Consider the following 18032-nt stretch of genomic DNA (forward strand, 5'->3'; position numbering starts at 1 on the left):
GTTTGACGCAGCTCTCCATGCTACTCTATCCTGTGCAAGCTTCTTCATCTCCCAGTACCTACTGCAACCTACATCCTTCTGAATCTGCTTAGTGTATTCATCTCTTGGTCTCCCTCTACGATTTTTACCCTCCACGGTGCCCTCCAGTGCTAAATTTGTGATCCCTTGATGCCTCAAAACATGTCCTACCAACCGATCCCTTCTTCTAGTCAAGTTGTGCCACAAACTTCTCTTCTCCCCAATCCTATTCAATACCTCCTCATTAGTTACGTGATCTACCCACCTTACCTTCAGCATTCTTCTGTAGCACCACATTTCGAAAGCTTCTATTCTCTTCTTGTCCAAACTAGTTATCATCCATGTTTCACTTCCATACATGGCTACACTCCATACAAATACTTTCAGAAACGAATTCCTGACACTTAAATCTATACTCGATGTTAACAAATTTCTCTTCTTCAGAAACGCTTTCCTTGCCATTGCCAGTCTACATTTTATATCCTCTCTACTTCGACCATCATCAGTTATTTTACTCCCTAAATAGCAAAACTCCTTTACTACTTTAAGTGTCTCATTTCCTAATCTAATTCCCTCAGCATCACCCGACTTAATTTGACTACATTCCATTATCCTCGTTTTGCTTTTGTTGATGTTCATCTTATATCCTCCTTTCAAGACACTGTCCATTCCGTTCAACTGCTCTTCCAAGTCCTTTGCTGTCTCTGACAGAATTACAATGTCATCGGCGAACCTCAACGTTTTATTTATTTTCCTTGGACTTTAATACCTACACCGAATTTTTCTTTTGTTTCCTTTACTGCTTGCTCAATATACAGATTGAACAACATCGGCGAGAGGCTACAACCCTGTCTCACTCCCTTCCCAACCACGGCTTCCCTTTAATGTCCCTCAACCCTTATAACTGCCATCTGGTTTCTGTACAAATTGTAAATAGCCTTTCGCTCCCTGTATTTTACCCCTGCCACCTTCAGAATTTGAAAGAGAGTATTCCAGTCAACATTGTCAAAAGCTTTCTCTAAGTCTACAAATGCTAGAAACGTAGGTTTGCCTTTTCTTAATCTTTCTTCTAAGATAAGTCGTAAGGTCAGTATTGCCTCACGTGTTCCGACATTTCTACGGAATACAAACTGATCTTCCCCGAGGTCAGCTTCTACCAGTTTTTCCATTAGTCTGTAAAGAATTCGCGTTAGTATTTTGCAGCTGTGACTTATTAAACTGATAGTTCGGTAATTTTCACACCTGGCAACACCTGCTTTCTTTGGGATTGGAATTATTATATTCTTCTTGAAGTCTGTGGGTATTTCGCCTGTCTCATACATCGTGCTCACCAGATGGTAGAGTTTTGTCATGACTGGCTCTCCTGAGACCATCAGTAGTTCTAATGGAATGTTGTCTACTCCCGGGGCCTTGTTTCAACTCAGGTCTTTCAGTGCTCTGTCAAACTCTTCACGCAATATCTTATCTCCCATTTCGTCTTCATCTACATCCTCTTCCATTTCCATAATATTGTCCTCAAGTACATCGCCCTTGTATAAACCCTCTATATACTCCTTCCACCTTTCTGCCTTCCCTTCTTTGCTTAGAACTGGGTTGCCATCTGAGCTCTTGATATTCATACAAGTGGTTCTCTTCTCTCCAAAGGTCTCTTTAACTCTCCTGTAGGCAGTATCTATCTTACCCCTAGTGAGACAAGCCTCTACATCCTTACATTTGTCCTCTAGCCATCCCTGCTTAGCCATTTTGCACTTCCTGTTGATATCATTTTTGAGATTGAGATTTTCACTCTGCAGCGGAGTGTGCGCTGATATGAAACTTCCTGGCAGATTAAAACTGTGTGCCCGACCGAGACTCGAACTCGGGACCTTTGCCTTTCGCGGGCAAGTGCTCTACCAACTGAGCTACCGAAGCACGACTCACGCCCGGTACTCACAGCTTTACTTCTGCCAGTACCTCATCTCCTACCTTCCAAACTTTACAGAAGCTCTCCTGCGAACCTTGCAGAACTAGCACTCCTGAAAGAAAGGATATTGCGGAGACATGGCTTAGCCACAGCCTGGGGGATGTTTCCAGAATGAGATTTTCACTCTGCAGCGGAGTGTGCGCTGATATGAAACTTCCTGGCAGATTAAAACTGTGTGCCCGACCGAGACTCGAACTCGGGACCTTTGCCTTTCGCGGGCAAGTGCTCTACCAACTGAGCTACCGAAGCACGACTCACGCCCGGTACTCACAGCTTTACTTCTGCCAGTACCTCATCTCCTACCTTCCAAACTTTACAGAAGCTCTCCTGCGAACCTTGCAGAACTAGCACTCCTGAAAGAAAGGATATTGCGGAGACATGGCTTAGCCACAGCCTGGGGGATGTTTCCAGAATGAGATTTTCACTCTGCAGCGGAGTGTGCGCTGATATGAAACTTCCTGGCAGATTAAAACTGTGTGCCCGACCGAGACTCGAACTCGGGACCTTTGCCTTTCGCGGGCAAGTGCTCTACCAACTGAGCTACCGAAGCACGACTCACGCCCGGTACTCACAGCTTTACTTCTGCCAGTACCTCATCTCCTACCTTCCAAACTTTACAGAAGCTCTCCTGCGAACCTTGCAGAACTAGCACTCCTGAAAGAAAGGATATTGCGGAGACATGGCTTAGCCACAGCCTGGGGGATGTTTCCAGAATGAGATTTTCACTCTGCAGCGGAGTGTGCGCTGATATGAAACTTCCTGGCAGATTAAAACTGTGTGCCCGACCGAGACTCGAACTCGGGACCTTTGCCTTTCGCGGGCAAGTGCTCTACCAACTGAGCTACCGAAGCACGACTCACGCCCGGTACTCACAGCTTTACTTCTGCCAGTACCTCATCTCCTACCTTCCAAACTTTACAGAAGCTCTCCTGCGAACCTTGCAGAACTAGCACTCCTGAAAGAAAGGATATTGCGGAGACATGGCTTAGCCACAGCCTGGGGGATGTTTCCAGAATGAGATTTTCACTCTGCAGCGGAGTGTGCGCTGATATGAAACTTCCTGGCAGATTAAAACTGTGTGCCCGACCGAGACTCGAACTCGGGACCTTTGCCTTTCGCGGGCAAGTGCTCTACCAACTGAGCTACCGAAGCACGACTCACGCCCGGTACTCACAGCTTTACTTCTGCCAGTACCTCATCTCCTACCTTCCAAACTTTACAGAAGCTCTCCTGCGAACCTTGCAGAACTAGCACTCCTGAAAGAAAGGATATTGCGGAGACATGGCTTAGCCACAGCCTGGGGGATGTTTCCAGAATGAGATTTTCACTCTGCAGCGGAGTGTGCGCTGATATGAAACTTCCTGGCAGATTAAAACTGTGTGCCCGACCGAGACTCGAACTCGGGACCTTTGCCTTTCGCGGGCAAGTGCTCTACCAACTGAGCTACCGAAGCACGACTCACGCCCGGTACTCACAGCTTTACTTCTGCCAGTACCTCATCTCCTACCTTCCAAACTTTACAGAAGCTCTCCTGCGAACCTTGCAGAACTAGCACTCCTGAAAGAAAGGATATTGCGGAGACATGGCTTAGCCACAGCCTGGGGGATGTTTCCAGAATGAGATTTTCACTCTGCAGCGGAGTGTGCGCTGATATGAAACTTCCTGGCAGATTAAAACTGTGTGCCCGACCGAGACTCGAACTCGGGACCTTTGCCTTTCGCGGGCAAGTGCTCTACCAACTGAGCTACCGAAGCACGACTCACGCCCGGTACTCACAGCTTTACTTCTGCCAGTACCTCATCTCCTACCTTCCAAACTTTACAGAAGCTCTCCTGCGAACCTTGCAGAACTAGCACTCCTGAAAGAAAGGATATTGCGGAGACATGGCTTAGCCACAGCCTGGGGGATGTTTCCAGAATGAGATTTTCACTCTGCAGCGGAGTGTGCGCTGATATGAAACTTCCTGGCAGATTAAAACTGTGTGCCCGACCGAGACTCGAACTCGGGACCTTTGCCTTTCGCGGGCAAGTGCTCTACCAACTGAGCTACCGAAGCACGACTCACGCCCGGTACTCACAGCTTTACTTCTGCCAGTACCTCATCTCCTACCTTCCAAACTTTACAGAAGCTCTCCTGCGAACCTTGCAGAACTAGCACTCCTGAAAGAAAGGATATTGCGGAGACATGGCTTAGCCACAGCCTGGGGGATGTTTCCAGAATGAGATTTTCACTCTGCAGCGGAGTGTGCGCTGATATGAAACTTCCTGGCAGATTAAAACTGTGTGCCCGACCGAGACTCGAACTCGGGACCTTTGCCTTTCGCGGGCAAGTGCTCTACCAACTGAGCTACCGAAGCACGACTCACGCCCGGTACTCACAGCTTTACTTCTGCCAGTACCTCATCTCCTACCTTCCAAACTTTACAGAAGCTCTCCTGCGAACCTTGCAGAACTAGCACTCCTGAAAGAAAGGATATTGCGGAGACATGGCTTAGCCACAGCCTGGGGGATGTTTCCAGAATGAGATTTTCACTCTGCAGCGGAGTGTGCGCTGATATGAAACTTCCTGGCAGATTAAAACTGTGTGCCCGACCGAGACTCGAACTCGGGACCTTTGCCTTTCGCGGGCAAGTGCTCTACCAACTGAGCTACCGAAGCACGACTCACGCCCGGTACTCACAGCTTTACTTCTGCCAGTACCTCATCTCCTACCTTCCAAACAAGGTTCGCAGGAGAGCTTCTGTAAAGTTTGGAAGGTAGGAGATGAGGTACTGGCAGAAGTAAAGCTGTGAGTACCGGGCGTGAGTCGTGCTTCGGTAGCTCAGTTGGTAGAGCACTTGCCCGCGAAAGGCAAAGGTCCCGAGTTCGAGTCTCGGTCGGGCACACAGTTTTAATCTGCCAGGAAGTTTCATATCAGCGCACACTCCGCTGCAGAGTGAAAATCTCATTCTGGAAACATCCCCCAGGCTGTGGCTAAGCCATGTCTCCGCAATATCCTTTCTTTCAGGAGTGCTAGTTCTGCAAGGTTCGCAGGAGAGCTTCTGTAAAGTTTGGAAGGTAGGAGATGAGGTACTGGCAGAAGTAAAGCTGTGAGTACCGGGCGTGAGTCGTGCTTCGGTAGCTCAGTTGGTAGAGCACTTGCCCGCGAAAGGCAAAGGTCCCGAGTTCGAGTCTCGGTCGGGCACACAGTTTTAATCTGCCAGGAAGTTTCATATCAGCGCACACTCCGCTGCAGAGTGAAAATCTCATTCTGGAAACATCCCCCAGGCTGTGGCTAAGCCATGTCTCCGCAATATCCTTTCTTTCAGGAGTGCTAGTTCTGCAAGGTTCGCAGGAGAGCTTCTGTAAAGTTTGGAAGGTAGGAGATGAGGTACTGGCAGAAGTAAAGCTGTGAGTACCGGGCGTGAGTCGTGCTTCGGTAGCTCAGTTGGTAGAGCACTTGCCCGCGAAAGGCAAAGGTCCCGAGTTCGAGTCTCGGTCGGGCACACAGTTTTAATCTGCCAGGAAGTTTCATATCAGCGCACACTCCGCTGCAGAGTGAAAATCTCATTCTGGAAACATCCCCCAGGCTGTGGCTAAGCCATGTCTCCGCAATATCCTTTCTTTCAGGAGTGCTAGTTCTGCAAGGTTCGCAGGAGAGCTTCTGTAAAGTTTGGAAGGTAGGAGATGAGGTACTGGCAGAAGTAAAGCTGTGAGTACCGGGCGTGAGTCGTGCTTCGGTAGCTCAGTTGGTAGAGCACTTGCCCGCGAAAGGCAAAGGTCCCGAGTTCGAGTCTCGGTCGGGCACACAGTTTTAATCTGCCAGGAAGTTTCATATCAGCGCACACTCCGCTGCAGAGTGAAAATCTCATTCTGGAAACATCCCCCAGGCTGTGGCTAAGCCATGTCTCCGCAATATCCTTTCTTTCAGGAGTGCTAGTTCTGCAAGGTTCGCAGGAGAGCTTCTGTAAAGTTTGGAAGGTAGGAGATGAGGTACTGGCAGAAGTAAAGCTGTGAGTACCGGGCGTGAGTCGTGCTTCGGTAGCTCAGTTGGTAGAGCACTTGCCCGCGAAAGGCAAAGGTCCCGAGTTCGAGTCTCGGTCGGGCACACAGTTTTAATCTGCCAGGAAGTTTCATATCAGCGCACACTCCGCTGCAGAGTGAAAATCTCATTCTGGAAACATCCCCCAGGCTGTGGCTAAGCCATGTCTCCGCAATATCCTTTCTTTCAGGAGTGCTAGTTCTGCAAGGTTCGCAGGAGAGCTTCTGTAAAGTTTGGAAGGTAGGAGATGAGGTACTGGCAGAAGTAAAGCTGTGAGTACCGGGCGTGAGTCGTGCTTCGGTAGCTCAGTTGGTAGAGCACTTGCCCGCGAAAGGCAAAGGTCCCGAGTTCGAGTCTCGGTCGGGCACACAGTTTTAATCTGCCAGGAAGTTTCATATCAGCGCACACTCCGCTGCAGAGTGAAAATCTCATTCTGGAAACATCCCCCAGGCTGTGGCTAAGCCATGTCTCCGCAATATCCTTTCTTTCAGGAGTGCTAGTTCTGCAAGGTTCGCAGGAGAGCTTCTGTAAAGTTTGGAAGGTAGGAGATGAGGTACTGGCAGAAGTAAAGCTGTGAGTACCGGGCGTGAGTCGTGCTTCGGTAGCTCAGTTGGTAGAGCACTTGCCCGCGAAAGGCAAAGGTCCCGAGTTCGAGTCTCGGTCGGGCACACAGTTTTAATCTGCCAGGAAGTTTCATATCAGCGCACACTCCGCTGCAGAGTGAAAATCTCATTCTGGAAACATCCCCCAGGCTGTGGCTAAGCCATGTCTCCGCAATATCCTTTCTTTCAGGAGTGCTAGTTCTGCAAGGTTCGCAGGAGAGCTTCTGTAAAGTTTGGAAGGTAGGAGATGAGGTACTGGCAGAAGTAAAGCTGTGAGTACCGGGCGTGAGTCGTGCTTCGGTAGCTCAGTTGGTAGAGCACTTGCCCGCGAAAGGCAAAGGTCCCGAGTTCGAGTCTCGGTCGGGCACACAGTTTTAATCTGCCAGGAAGTTTCATTTTTGAGATGTTTGTATTCCTTTTTGCCTGCTTCGTTTGCTGAATTTTTATATTTTCTCCTTTCATCAATTAAATTCAATATTTCTTCTGTCACCCAAGGATTTTTATTAGCCCTCGTCTTTTTACCTACTTGCTCATCTGCTGCCTTCACTACTTCATCCCTCAGAGCTACCCATTCTTCTTCTACTGTATTTCTTTTCCCTATTCCTGTCAATTGTTCCCTTATGCTCTCCCTGAAACTCTGTACAACCTCTGGTTCTTTCAGTTTATCCAGGTCCCATCTCCTTAAATTCCCACCTTTTTGCAGTTTTTTCAGTTTCAATCTGCAGTTCATAACCAACAGATTGTGGTCAGAATCCACATCTGGCCCCAGGAAATGTCTTACAATTTAAAACCTGGTTCCTAAATCTCTGTCTTACCATTATATAATCTATCTGATACCTTTTAGTATCTCCAGGATTCTTACATCTATACAACCTTCTTTTATGATTCTTGAACCAAGTGTTAGTTATGATTAAGTTACGCTCTGTGCAAAATTCTACAAGGTGGCTACCTCTTTCATTCCTTCCCCCCCCAATCCAGATTCACCTACAATGTTTCCTTCTCTCCCTTTTCCAACTGACGAATTCCAGTCACCCATGACTATTAAATTTTCGTCTCCCTTCACTACCTGAATAATTTCTTTTATCTCGTCATACATTTCATCTATTTCTTCATCATCTGCAGAGCTAGTTGGCATATAAACTTGTACTACTGTAGTAGGCATGGGCTTTGTGTCTATCTTGGCCACAATAATGCGTTCACTATGCTGTTTGTAGTAGCTTACCCGCACTCCTATTTTTTATTCATTATTAAAGCTACTCCTGCGTTACCCCTATTTGATTTTGTATTTATAACCCTGTAATCACCTGACCAAAAGTTTTGTTCCTCCTGCCACCGAACTTCGCTAATTCCCACTATATCTAACTTTAACCTATCCATTTCCCTTTTTAAATTTTCTAACCTACCTGCCCCATTAAGGGATCTGACATTCCACGCTCCGATCCGTAGAACGCCAGTTTTCTTTCTCCTGATAACGACGTCCTCCTGAGTAGTCCCCGCCCGGAGATCCGAATGGGGGACTATTTTACCTCCGGAATATTTTACCCAAGAGGACGCCATCATCATTTAATCATACAGTAAAGCTGCATGTCCTCGGGAAAGATTACGCCTGTAGTTTCCCCTTGCTTTAAGCCGTTCGCAGTACCAGCACAGCAAGGCCGTTTTGGTTAATGTTACAAGGCCAGATCAGTCAGTCATCCAGACTGTTGCCCCTGCAACTACTGAAAAGGCTGCTGCCCCTCTTCGGGAACCACATGTTTGTCTGGCCTCTCAACAGATACCCCTCCGTTGTGGTTGCACCTACGGTACGGCCATCTGTATCGCTGAGGCAACGCAAGCCTCCCCACCAACGGCAAGGTCCATGGTTCATGTGGGGGTTTCAGTTTATAAGGTTTTCTAACTTCTTCATTTCTGTAGATTCCTTAATTACACTGTCAGAGGTATTTGGTGTTTGCACTATGATACTCGTGTCGCTGTGTTATCACTTTCTAATTATTCTCAAGGCAGTGATCAACAACAGCTGGTTCTTGTAGTTAGGTGGGTCACTGATGTCCCTTGCATCTCTCCTCAACTGTTTGATGTCTATCACCTATAAGGCATATCACATGCAAACCTGCCAGCTTTTACAGTTCATCCACAAATTTTATGGAAATTGCAGCAGTTTATGGTTTTACAGATAGACCGTGTCATTTTATGACTTCGCGGACAAAAATTTGAGATGTTAACATTCGATGATCACTCAACATCCGTAGACTCGATTGTTTGCTTGGGTTGAAGGCAAGTCTATGATAGTCAATAACTCAATCTTAAGTGTCGACTGGCTCTGATATGCAAATTCTTTGTTCCACTTGTTGTGATTTAACCCATATTGTTTGACCACATATGGACTAATTACATTTGTTCCGTGTGCATATTCCTTGTTCACGAGGTTGTTGTCATGTTCATTTAATGGCTTAAGACTTTTGTGTGCTTTGACATATTTCAATCAAGTGTTTGACTGTCTTGAGTGCTTATTGTAATTTTATGACATTCAGTGATCCACGTCTCTTTTGATGTTTCTGTACATATCAAAATACTTTATCTTGGACATTTTCATACACTACATTCCCATTGTAGGATTAATCTCGCAGTATGTGGGTGTGATTTTAATATTGCACATGGCGTAAGAAACGATGTAAGTAATCACGTGAAGTTATGTTAAATCGAAGGAAGGTAACAATAAATAAACACCTTTTTTGCCAAGTCTGAAAACATTGACAGTGATGTAATTAGAGCTGAGGGTTTATTTCCACCCTTTTTGGTGACACATTGTGCTCTTAAGCACAGCCGATGATGCTGGTGCTTTGAGATGATGATTCCCACATCATAAGTTGCAAAGAAATATAACTGTGCTCACACAGAAAAAGCATGCAGTGTAAATAAAATGGGGAAAATGTATCATCTGAAGTTAAGTGTCTTCAGAATGGACCATTTTCTTTGGCAACGGGTGGAAGCAAAGATACAAATGCCAAGTTGTATCATGTTGTTGTTACATTCTATGATATTCCACAGGAAAAAGTAGCGAGCACTGTGTTCTCCAGACCAGTGTTTGAATTCTTGTAACATAAGCCCATCAACTGAAAATTGTGTGGCTTTCTGCTCCAACAGTGCTCCTGTTATGATAGGTCACAAAAATGGGGTTTCAGCTGTTCTGAAGTAAGTTCAACCAGTTATTGCCATCATAGGTTGCATTTGCCACCTGATTGATTTAATAGCTGAAGAATGTGCTGGAAGATTACCACTTAAAGTGGGAAAGATCCTTGTTAATTTATTTAATTTCTTAGAGAAGAGTATCAAAAGAAAAGAACTACTTCAGAAATTTCAGAACTTGCAGAATAAAGAGGCAAAGAAAACTCTGAAGCATGTATGTCTTAGATGTTGGATAGACCACTGGACCAGTGATATGTTTTTATTTCTTCAATGAGGAAGTAATATTATGTACCCAAAACATTTCCACAATCTTCTCATCTTTCAGAATACCTTGAGTTGAACAGAGTGGATCCAAAAAGTATCAGAAGAGAATTCGTGATTCTGCTACTACACATGCCCCTAAAACTTCTCCCACCTCTCTTCTGTCCACACCAACCTTTCCCCATTCATAATGTGTATTGCCTTCTCCCATCACTCTCCTCCTCCTCCTCCTCCTCCCCCCCCCCCCCCCCCCCCCCACACACACACACACACCCCTCTCGCACAGTGTGGATAATCATATCTCTCTCTCTCACTCCCACACTCACTCCCACTCTCTCTCTCTCTCTCTCTCTCTCTCTCTCTCTCTCTCTCTCTCACACACACACACACACACACACACACACACACACACACACACCAACAACCACCACCACCACCACCACCATCTTCTTCTCCTTTCTTCCCCTCCCCTGCATCCCCCACCTCTCCTCCACTCTATCCCTCATATGCTGTACCCTCTGAACTCCTTTCATCTTGCTGTGCAGCCTCAGACTCCCTCATCTACCAAGGCAGCTTATTTCAATAAGCAGCCTTGCTGCTACCGCAACCATATATGTTTTCGTTTTGTATGTGTGAATGTGTGTACTCTTAGTAGAAAGAGCAAGAGCTTGAAAGACTGTTATATGCTTCTGTGTGTAACGCACCAGTCCTCTATAGTTAAAGGATAGTCCCCCCCCTTCTTTGATTTCTGTAATTTCTAGCTTCCTTCCTCATGTCTATCACTAACCTTGACACTTTTGCACTAGAATATAAATCAGCATTCTGAATCTTAAAACGATTTATAATAGGAAAATTATTTTTATTTCCGTTGTGACTGTGACTTGCATATTTCATTCTAAATCTACTCTTGTCAATTAAAAATACTGTTAGAGAGTGAATGCATTTGAACTCAAGTGTTAGAATCCTAAAGTCCCTGAAGATATTTCTGGAATGTGTTTGGTTATCAACTTTACACAGTGTTCTTAATGTGCATTTCTGCAGAACACTTTTTTGACCTTAGCTGCATGCTCTAAAACAGGGCTTCCCAACCTTTCCAGCTGGCGGACCCCTTCATCAGTCGAAAATCCATGGTGGACCCCTAGTCAGTCAAGAGCACAGTAACTTTAAATTTCAGAGCAAAAGCCATGGGAACTGAAAGCTTCTTAATGCAAGTGCCATGTTCCCAATGACCCCCCCTCCCCCCGCCGAAGTATCAATGGTCTTTGGTTTAGAGATGAATGAAAACAACTTGAAAGTCAAAAATCGACTTATGAAATAGGTAGCGCACTGACAAAGCAAGTTTAACATTTAATTATGCCTGGGGCTGCAGTGAGCGCTGTGATTGATCGACAAAGCTCGCACGGCTCATGCGTAAAAGGTTTCAGCGCATCTAGCGCCATGAGCCGGTGCACAGACGACCCCCGTATTGTTGCGAAACAGTCGATCAGAGAAGCTGCATACTCCGGCACTAAACTGTGTATGCGTTCTCACTTAGGATCCGCAAAGGCTGCTTGGGAGAAAGAGCCGGCGAACCCCTAAGGGGTCCGCGGACCACACAATGGGAAGCCCTGCCCTAGAAGATAATCCCTTGGGACAGCATCGAAAAATTATTCAAGTGTCCTTGCAGTTCCACTTCGCATAACTCACTTGATCTTCATAGCCATTTTACAGGCACTTGTCAGATTTAATTGCACAGTTATAACAGGTTAACAGTATGTGCCTGTCTGGTGACCTTTGTGGAGGTAATACCTCATTCAAGAATGAGTTACTATCACTTGTGTGCATGTATGAACTATCCCACATAAAACAAAGGTAACTCCAAATACTTAGGGAAAGACTAGGTTCTGATTTCTTGACTCTACTAGCGGTAGACATGTCAGCTATGTAATACTTTTCAAAAAAGTGACAAAAGCCTTCATTGTTGTGCTCTGCTGTATTTAGTTGCTATTGGTCATGGAACAAAAATGATTGTATCTGACATTTGTGGATTATGTTCTTGTTCCACATCCACAACATTTGCATAAGTCAGTGTTAAAGTGAGACAGTAAAAATAAAATGTAGCATGTAGACTTAACTTATTTAAGGTTCTCAGCAACAAAGGTCATTGTGGCTCACCAAAGTTTTTTTTAAATTAATGTTATCATCGTATTAAAAAAAATATTGCAGCAACTACATTTTACATTACAGGTGAATCTGCATATTCTGTTGAAGGCAGCAGCAAACAGATACAGGCTGAAATTATGAAAAATGGCCCTGTTGAAGGTGCATTTACAGTATATGAAGACTTTGTACACTATAAATCAGGTACGTGTTGTATATAGTTGCATATAATGAACATTTGTTTGAATATATTGGCCTGACACTAAGTGGAAAAAATTATCAGTGGTATGATAATGAGGCAAAGGTTTTGGTAGGGTTTGAGGTGGGAATTGGAAAAGAAAGTGAAGAGAACTGTAATATGTATATTATCAGGTGAAAGAGATGTAATAGTCAGGCTGTTGTCAGTATTCTGTTGACAGAAAGAGTAGCAAGGAAAAAATATTACATGAATTTTAACAATAATAACAGGGAAGGAATTTGTTGAATAGTATTTTTTAAATGTATCAACTGTACTGGAATTTTGCCGCATGAAGTAAAGTACCTGTGGAACATTGTCTCTGTATAATTCTGTAGTTTCTTAAACTGAATTTTTCTTCCCACAGGAAAGGACTATTACCACACTTCAATCATAAGCACTCTGTTTTCATCTTGAGTGATTTAGCTTGTATGAAAGTGAATTTCCACTGTTCTGTGATTTTCATTGATGCAATATCTGGCAGGTGATGGGGGAAAAAAATGCTAAGCTGCAACGTGAAATCTGTCCAAATTATCTTTTTTATGAATGTCATCCCCAGTAGTGCAAATTGAGTTGTCACATAAATCTTTCACTAACAAGTATCACTTTTGAAAAATAGCTGCTGGGAGAATAATATTGCTTTTGGGTGTTAATATTAGTTTTGTTACAACATTTAATTTTCTATCATTGTAGTTTTTTCCTGGATTCTGTTCCATTTCAATAATGTAGTGATTTATGCTTTCTTCATCTCTATTCCTCTGTACTGCTTCTGCTACCTGTAGGGTCAACTGAACACACCAAGAACAACATTATGTTGTGTGTGTGTGTGTGTGTGTGTGTGTGTGTGTGTGTGTGTGTGTGAAAAAAGAGAGAGAGGGGGGGTGGGAGGGGGGGGTCAATTGAGTATGGATGCATTACATAGAATTGTTGCAGTTTAAGAACAGCACATATGCCTCAACACAACAAAGCTGTGACCAGTTCTGCCAACCTTATTATATAATGAAGAAATAGAAGTTACCACACAACTTTTATTGATCTACATCTAAGTTTTCTAAGCCACCATATGGTGCATAGCAGAGGGTATCTTGTACCACTACTAGAGATTTCGTTTCCCAGAGAGAAAGTGAAAGTGGAAGTGGGTGACAGAGTATGCAACAGTGACAAGAAGGAAGAGAGAGACAGAGACATTGAGAAGACACATCAGCAGTAGGAAGGAATGACATGTTAGCAGTAAGAGATAGCAAGAGGGAGACAGTGACTGTGAGAAGAAACTGTGGTGGTAGGACAGGGCGAAGGGGACTGTGACTGTGACTGTGATACAGGAGACAATGGCAGGGAGACACAGAGAGAATGACGAGACACAGAGAGAATGACAATGAGTTGGGCTGCAGGAGTGACTGAGAAAGGGCAACTGGGAATGGATAGGTACGAGTGACTTTTAGTGATGCACGAATTGGTGTGAGTTCGTTACTGTTAAGGGATCAGGTTGAAGTCAGTCTTTTAAATAAAAAAGGAAATATTCGCATTTTTGTGTTCTGATAGGAGTATTTTTCCATTGATTGATTATGTCTAAACTCGAGAGTATGTTCAAGAATTGTGCAGCAAACCAGTGTGAACAACATTGGCCTGTAGTTGTTATGTGGGTCCATTCTTTTACCCTTCTTTTATACGGGAGTCACTAGCACTTCCAGTCTCTTGAGACTTTGCACTGGGTGAGATATTCACAATAAATGAAAGCTAAGTAAGGAGCCAATGCTGCAGTGTTCTCTCTGTAAAATTAAACTGGTTTTCCATCTGGACGTGGTGACTAATTTGGTTTCAACTCTTTCAGTTGCTTCTCTACATCAGGGATGTCTATTACTGTGTGCTCCATAGGGGAACCTGTGCAGTGGTCAAATGACAGTATGTATGGTCCTCCTGCATGAATTATTTTTCTTCAGCTTTCATTTGCTGTCTTCTCTTGCCACAAGAGACTGATCAACAAGTGACTGGTAGTAACCATCGATCTATTTAGAGATTTTACATACAACATCTGACCTGAATTTTCTCGTGTTCCCAGCAAGATCATTTGCAAAGAATTTATGAACCTTATTATTTAACCTTGGTGAGTCTTTTTCCATCTTTAATCCATATACTCGGTATATCTGTGGTGCAATTTACATTCTGTTGTACTTTGCCAATAATTACTGCATATCCATGTATCATATAGCATCCATTCATTGTCTAAGTGGGATGCTACTAACTGTTCATCTGCTCATTCTAACATACTCTCCTACCTTTCTTGATGAATCTATTAACTTTGGTAACTATTGTCACAATGACATTATAATCACTTAATCCCTGTCTCTATACCGACACTGTTTATAAGGTCAGGTCTTTTTGTAGCTACAAGAGCTGAAATATTTCGATTGGATGGGGTTGTCTTAACTAGTTGTTAAAGACACTTTTCGGAAAACGTGTTCAGAAATGCTTCACAAAAGTGTCATCTGAGTATTTCTGCACTATTGCACATAGACTTTCTTTGAATAATTCCACAATTGTTACAACGAAATTGACATCCAGTAATTATATTTAGTTCACCTAGGCCTGCTATTTGTGTCAAGATAACTTAACAGATAGGCTCAATTATGTCCTTAATGGACACAGTATTTTTGTTGACAGTAATGAACACACCCCCTCCATGGCATCCAGTCTGTCCTTTCAATAAATATGCCATGCCTCGCTATATATTTCTGAACTTCTTACTTCGGATTTCAGCAAGATCTCGATTCTGAGAATTATTCGAGCACAACTAATTTACTATAAGTCAGTAAATTCAGGAACATTGCTACTGATACTTTTGACAATTTACTGTTAAAATTTTGACAGTAGTGTCATTACCTTGTACACAGTTTGATTTTGCTCAGTCACCTTTCATGGGGAATCCTAAAATTCTCCGCCCCTTAGTGCAGCCAATATCGTCACAGAAGCAGGTGATCATTTGGTTGAGACCCTCCAGTTCGCTCCGAAGGACCCAAATAAACTCTAGAAATGATTCTGGAAATTGTGGAGTCTGCTTGCACCCTTTGAATGATGTTAGCAGTCTTCAGCACTTCTGCCAAATCCCCTGTACGATCTGAGGATGGCCTCAGATGTCAGTAATGTTGACATGTGCCACAACTTGCAGAAGACTGCACCCTGCATGCTTGATGGCCACAGGTTGGGCCTCCGCCATGTCTGAATGAGCTGCCCAGGCAGACATACAAAGTGTGCATTGACTTTCTTTTCAACCCTGGATGCTATTTCCCGAAGGGACTCCGTAACACACCTAGTATTAGAGCTCCTGATAACTAGTAAACCCTTCCCACCTGTATGCCTGGTTGGACCCAGCTGAAGGAGCTGCAACCTGTCCAATCACAGGATGAATGGGTGAGACCAGACAACCAGCTTCCCCATTGACTTTTCGCTTCAAGTGACATGAACATGTTAAAACTAGCCAGTGTTACAACCAGCCACTCACCGTGTGGTGAATGTGGTTCCCTGCAACTTCTGCACTACTACTTAAGAATTGAAATGGGCAGAAAGGGGAGCAGCTGAAAAATAGTTAATTTTGGATTATAAATATGAAACTTTTTCAGACTGACTTAGGTTTCAGCACCTTAACACTTTGAAAAAACTAGATTTTTCAATTCATTGAGAAAGAAAAGATATAGTTTTGTTGGAGGATTTTTTTGTTTAATATTTAGGTAGTGTTTGGAATTATTGCAGAGGTGTTTGCTGTTCCCTAATATTAATTTTTTTTTCATAGGTGTTTATCAACATGTTTCTGGTGTTGCTCTTGGCGGCCATGCAATCAAGATCATAGGTTGGGGTGTGCTAGATGACACTCCATACTGGCTTGTTGCAAATTCCTGGAACTCTGATTGGGGTGATGGTGGATTTTTCCGGATCAAGAGAGGAAGCAATGAATGTGGAATTGAGAGCCAAATTAATGCAGGGCTCCCAAAACTCAGTGAGTCATTTTGAATAATGCATCAGTGACTTCGGATTGTGAAATGCCATCTCTTTATGCATACTGTGAGTAACTCACTCCGTAATAACAAGAAAAAAAGATGACAAAAGAGGGGGAAAAGAACAATAATCAATAAGACATTTGTTGAAAGTTATATTTGTTATATATTGTTGAGCAAATCATTGCTACATATAACGAGGGGCATATAGCCAATATTTTATTGTAACTGAGATTTTGCCTTATTATATCTGTGCCGCTTAGCCAGTGCAAATGCTATTGAAATAAATTTTTGCAGCCATTGAGGAGAGACATTGTATACAATAATTTTGTGATAAAACATGACATTTTTAGTAGTCTGCAGTATGTGCCTTCACATCAAAAGTTACTGTTTGAAAGCTGTTGAGTGCTTGCATACTGTTATCTATTGAACTTGTTTGAGCTTATGCATCACATCGTTTATATAGATGTTTATTTTGTACTACTTATGACAGAACTTCAATAAAGTTTGGTTATAGTTTTAAAAAATCCTTTACTAAATTTCTAATTTATTTAAATATCTTTCGCCTTTGCTTATACAGTAATCTTCTATGAAATCTGCATATTTTGATTGACAAATTTTAGATTTTATTTTATACTGCCATATGCATTGTGATATTGACTGACTTAGTACTGATGGAATAATTGGTGGATTCCTTTCTTCATTATATTCCTTTGGTTGTTAACTTAACAATTTAAACATACTTTTGCTGCTACATTTAGAAAAAAAATTATTTAAAATACCTGCAGCTTATGAATTATGCCACATTAATTCTTGTGTAATGTCTGTTTTACTCTTTTTCTCATTTTGCAATACTCTATACACACTATAAATTCTCATGTCAGCATTATTGATTTCTGTCATGATAATTATATTTTTGGACCTTTTAATAACTTGCTAAAGATCCTTTTTTCATTTACAGTATATTTTACTACCTTTAGTTATAAATGGTTTATGTTCTTTTTATTGAATTTCTGTACATTTTCTTTAGGAAAGCTTCTGCATAATATTGACACAGATTGTTACTGAAATACAGTAAATTTTACGTTAGAATTTCTTTCTGTACATGTTGGATTCCATTCCACATCTTGTCTTACTTCTAAAATATTATATTCTGGTATCACCAAGTCATGCTGTATTGCATAGTCATGTCTCCTCGCTGCTGTATAGTCCTCCATTGCTAATTTTCATAAGTTGTACGCAATGTTTAGATAGTATATAAACAATGGGATAAACATTCCATGTTTTTCAGTATGAATATAGTCTTTGAAAATATTATCAGTCAATATCCTTCCATCATGTTGTGCAGGAATTAGAAAAGTTACTGCTGGAATCAGATTGTCAAAGCCAAGTAAAGTTCAAGCTGCACCTCTCCCAGATCTGATCATGAAACCTATCCAAACCATTAAATCTATTAGGTGGTTAAAAAATGAATCTAGATTCCTTCTGTATAGTGGGAAGTTTCCCAGTAGGCATCTGTCGACTGTTAGAAGACAAGTTCTCTTCAGTGACAACTTACTGTTGAACAAAAACTGGCTTCCTGTTACCAGGAAGTTGCATTATACAATGAACATACTGCA

At 42.9% G+C, this 18032-nt stretch overlaps 1 protein-coding gene across 1 annotated transcript in view; it reads left to right on the top strand.

Annotated features, from left to right (window-relative positions):
- Positions 1-16940, top strand: part of LOC124600050 (cathepsin B) — a 42328-nt gene extending 25388 nt beyond the window's left edge. Inside the window, exons 5-6 of the mRNA XM_047136129.1 lie at positions 12277-12393; positions 16212-16940. Of these exons, the coding sequence (XP_046992085.1) occupies positions 12277-12393; positions 16212-16429 (335 nt within the window). The 3' untranslated portion in view covers positions 16430-16940. The remainder of the gene's footprint in view (positions 1-12276; positions 12394-16211) is intronic.
- Positions 16941-18032: the final 1092 nt, after the last annotated feature.

The sequence above is a fragment of the Schistocerca americana genome, chromosome 1 (genome assembly GCF_021461395.2).
Source record: "Schistocerca americana isolate TAMUIC-IGC-003095 chromosome 1, iqSchAmer2.1, whole genome shotgun sequence".
Lineage (NCBI taxonomy): Eukaryota > Metazoa > Arthropoda > Insecta > Orthoptera > Acrididae > Schistocerca > Schistocerca americana.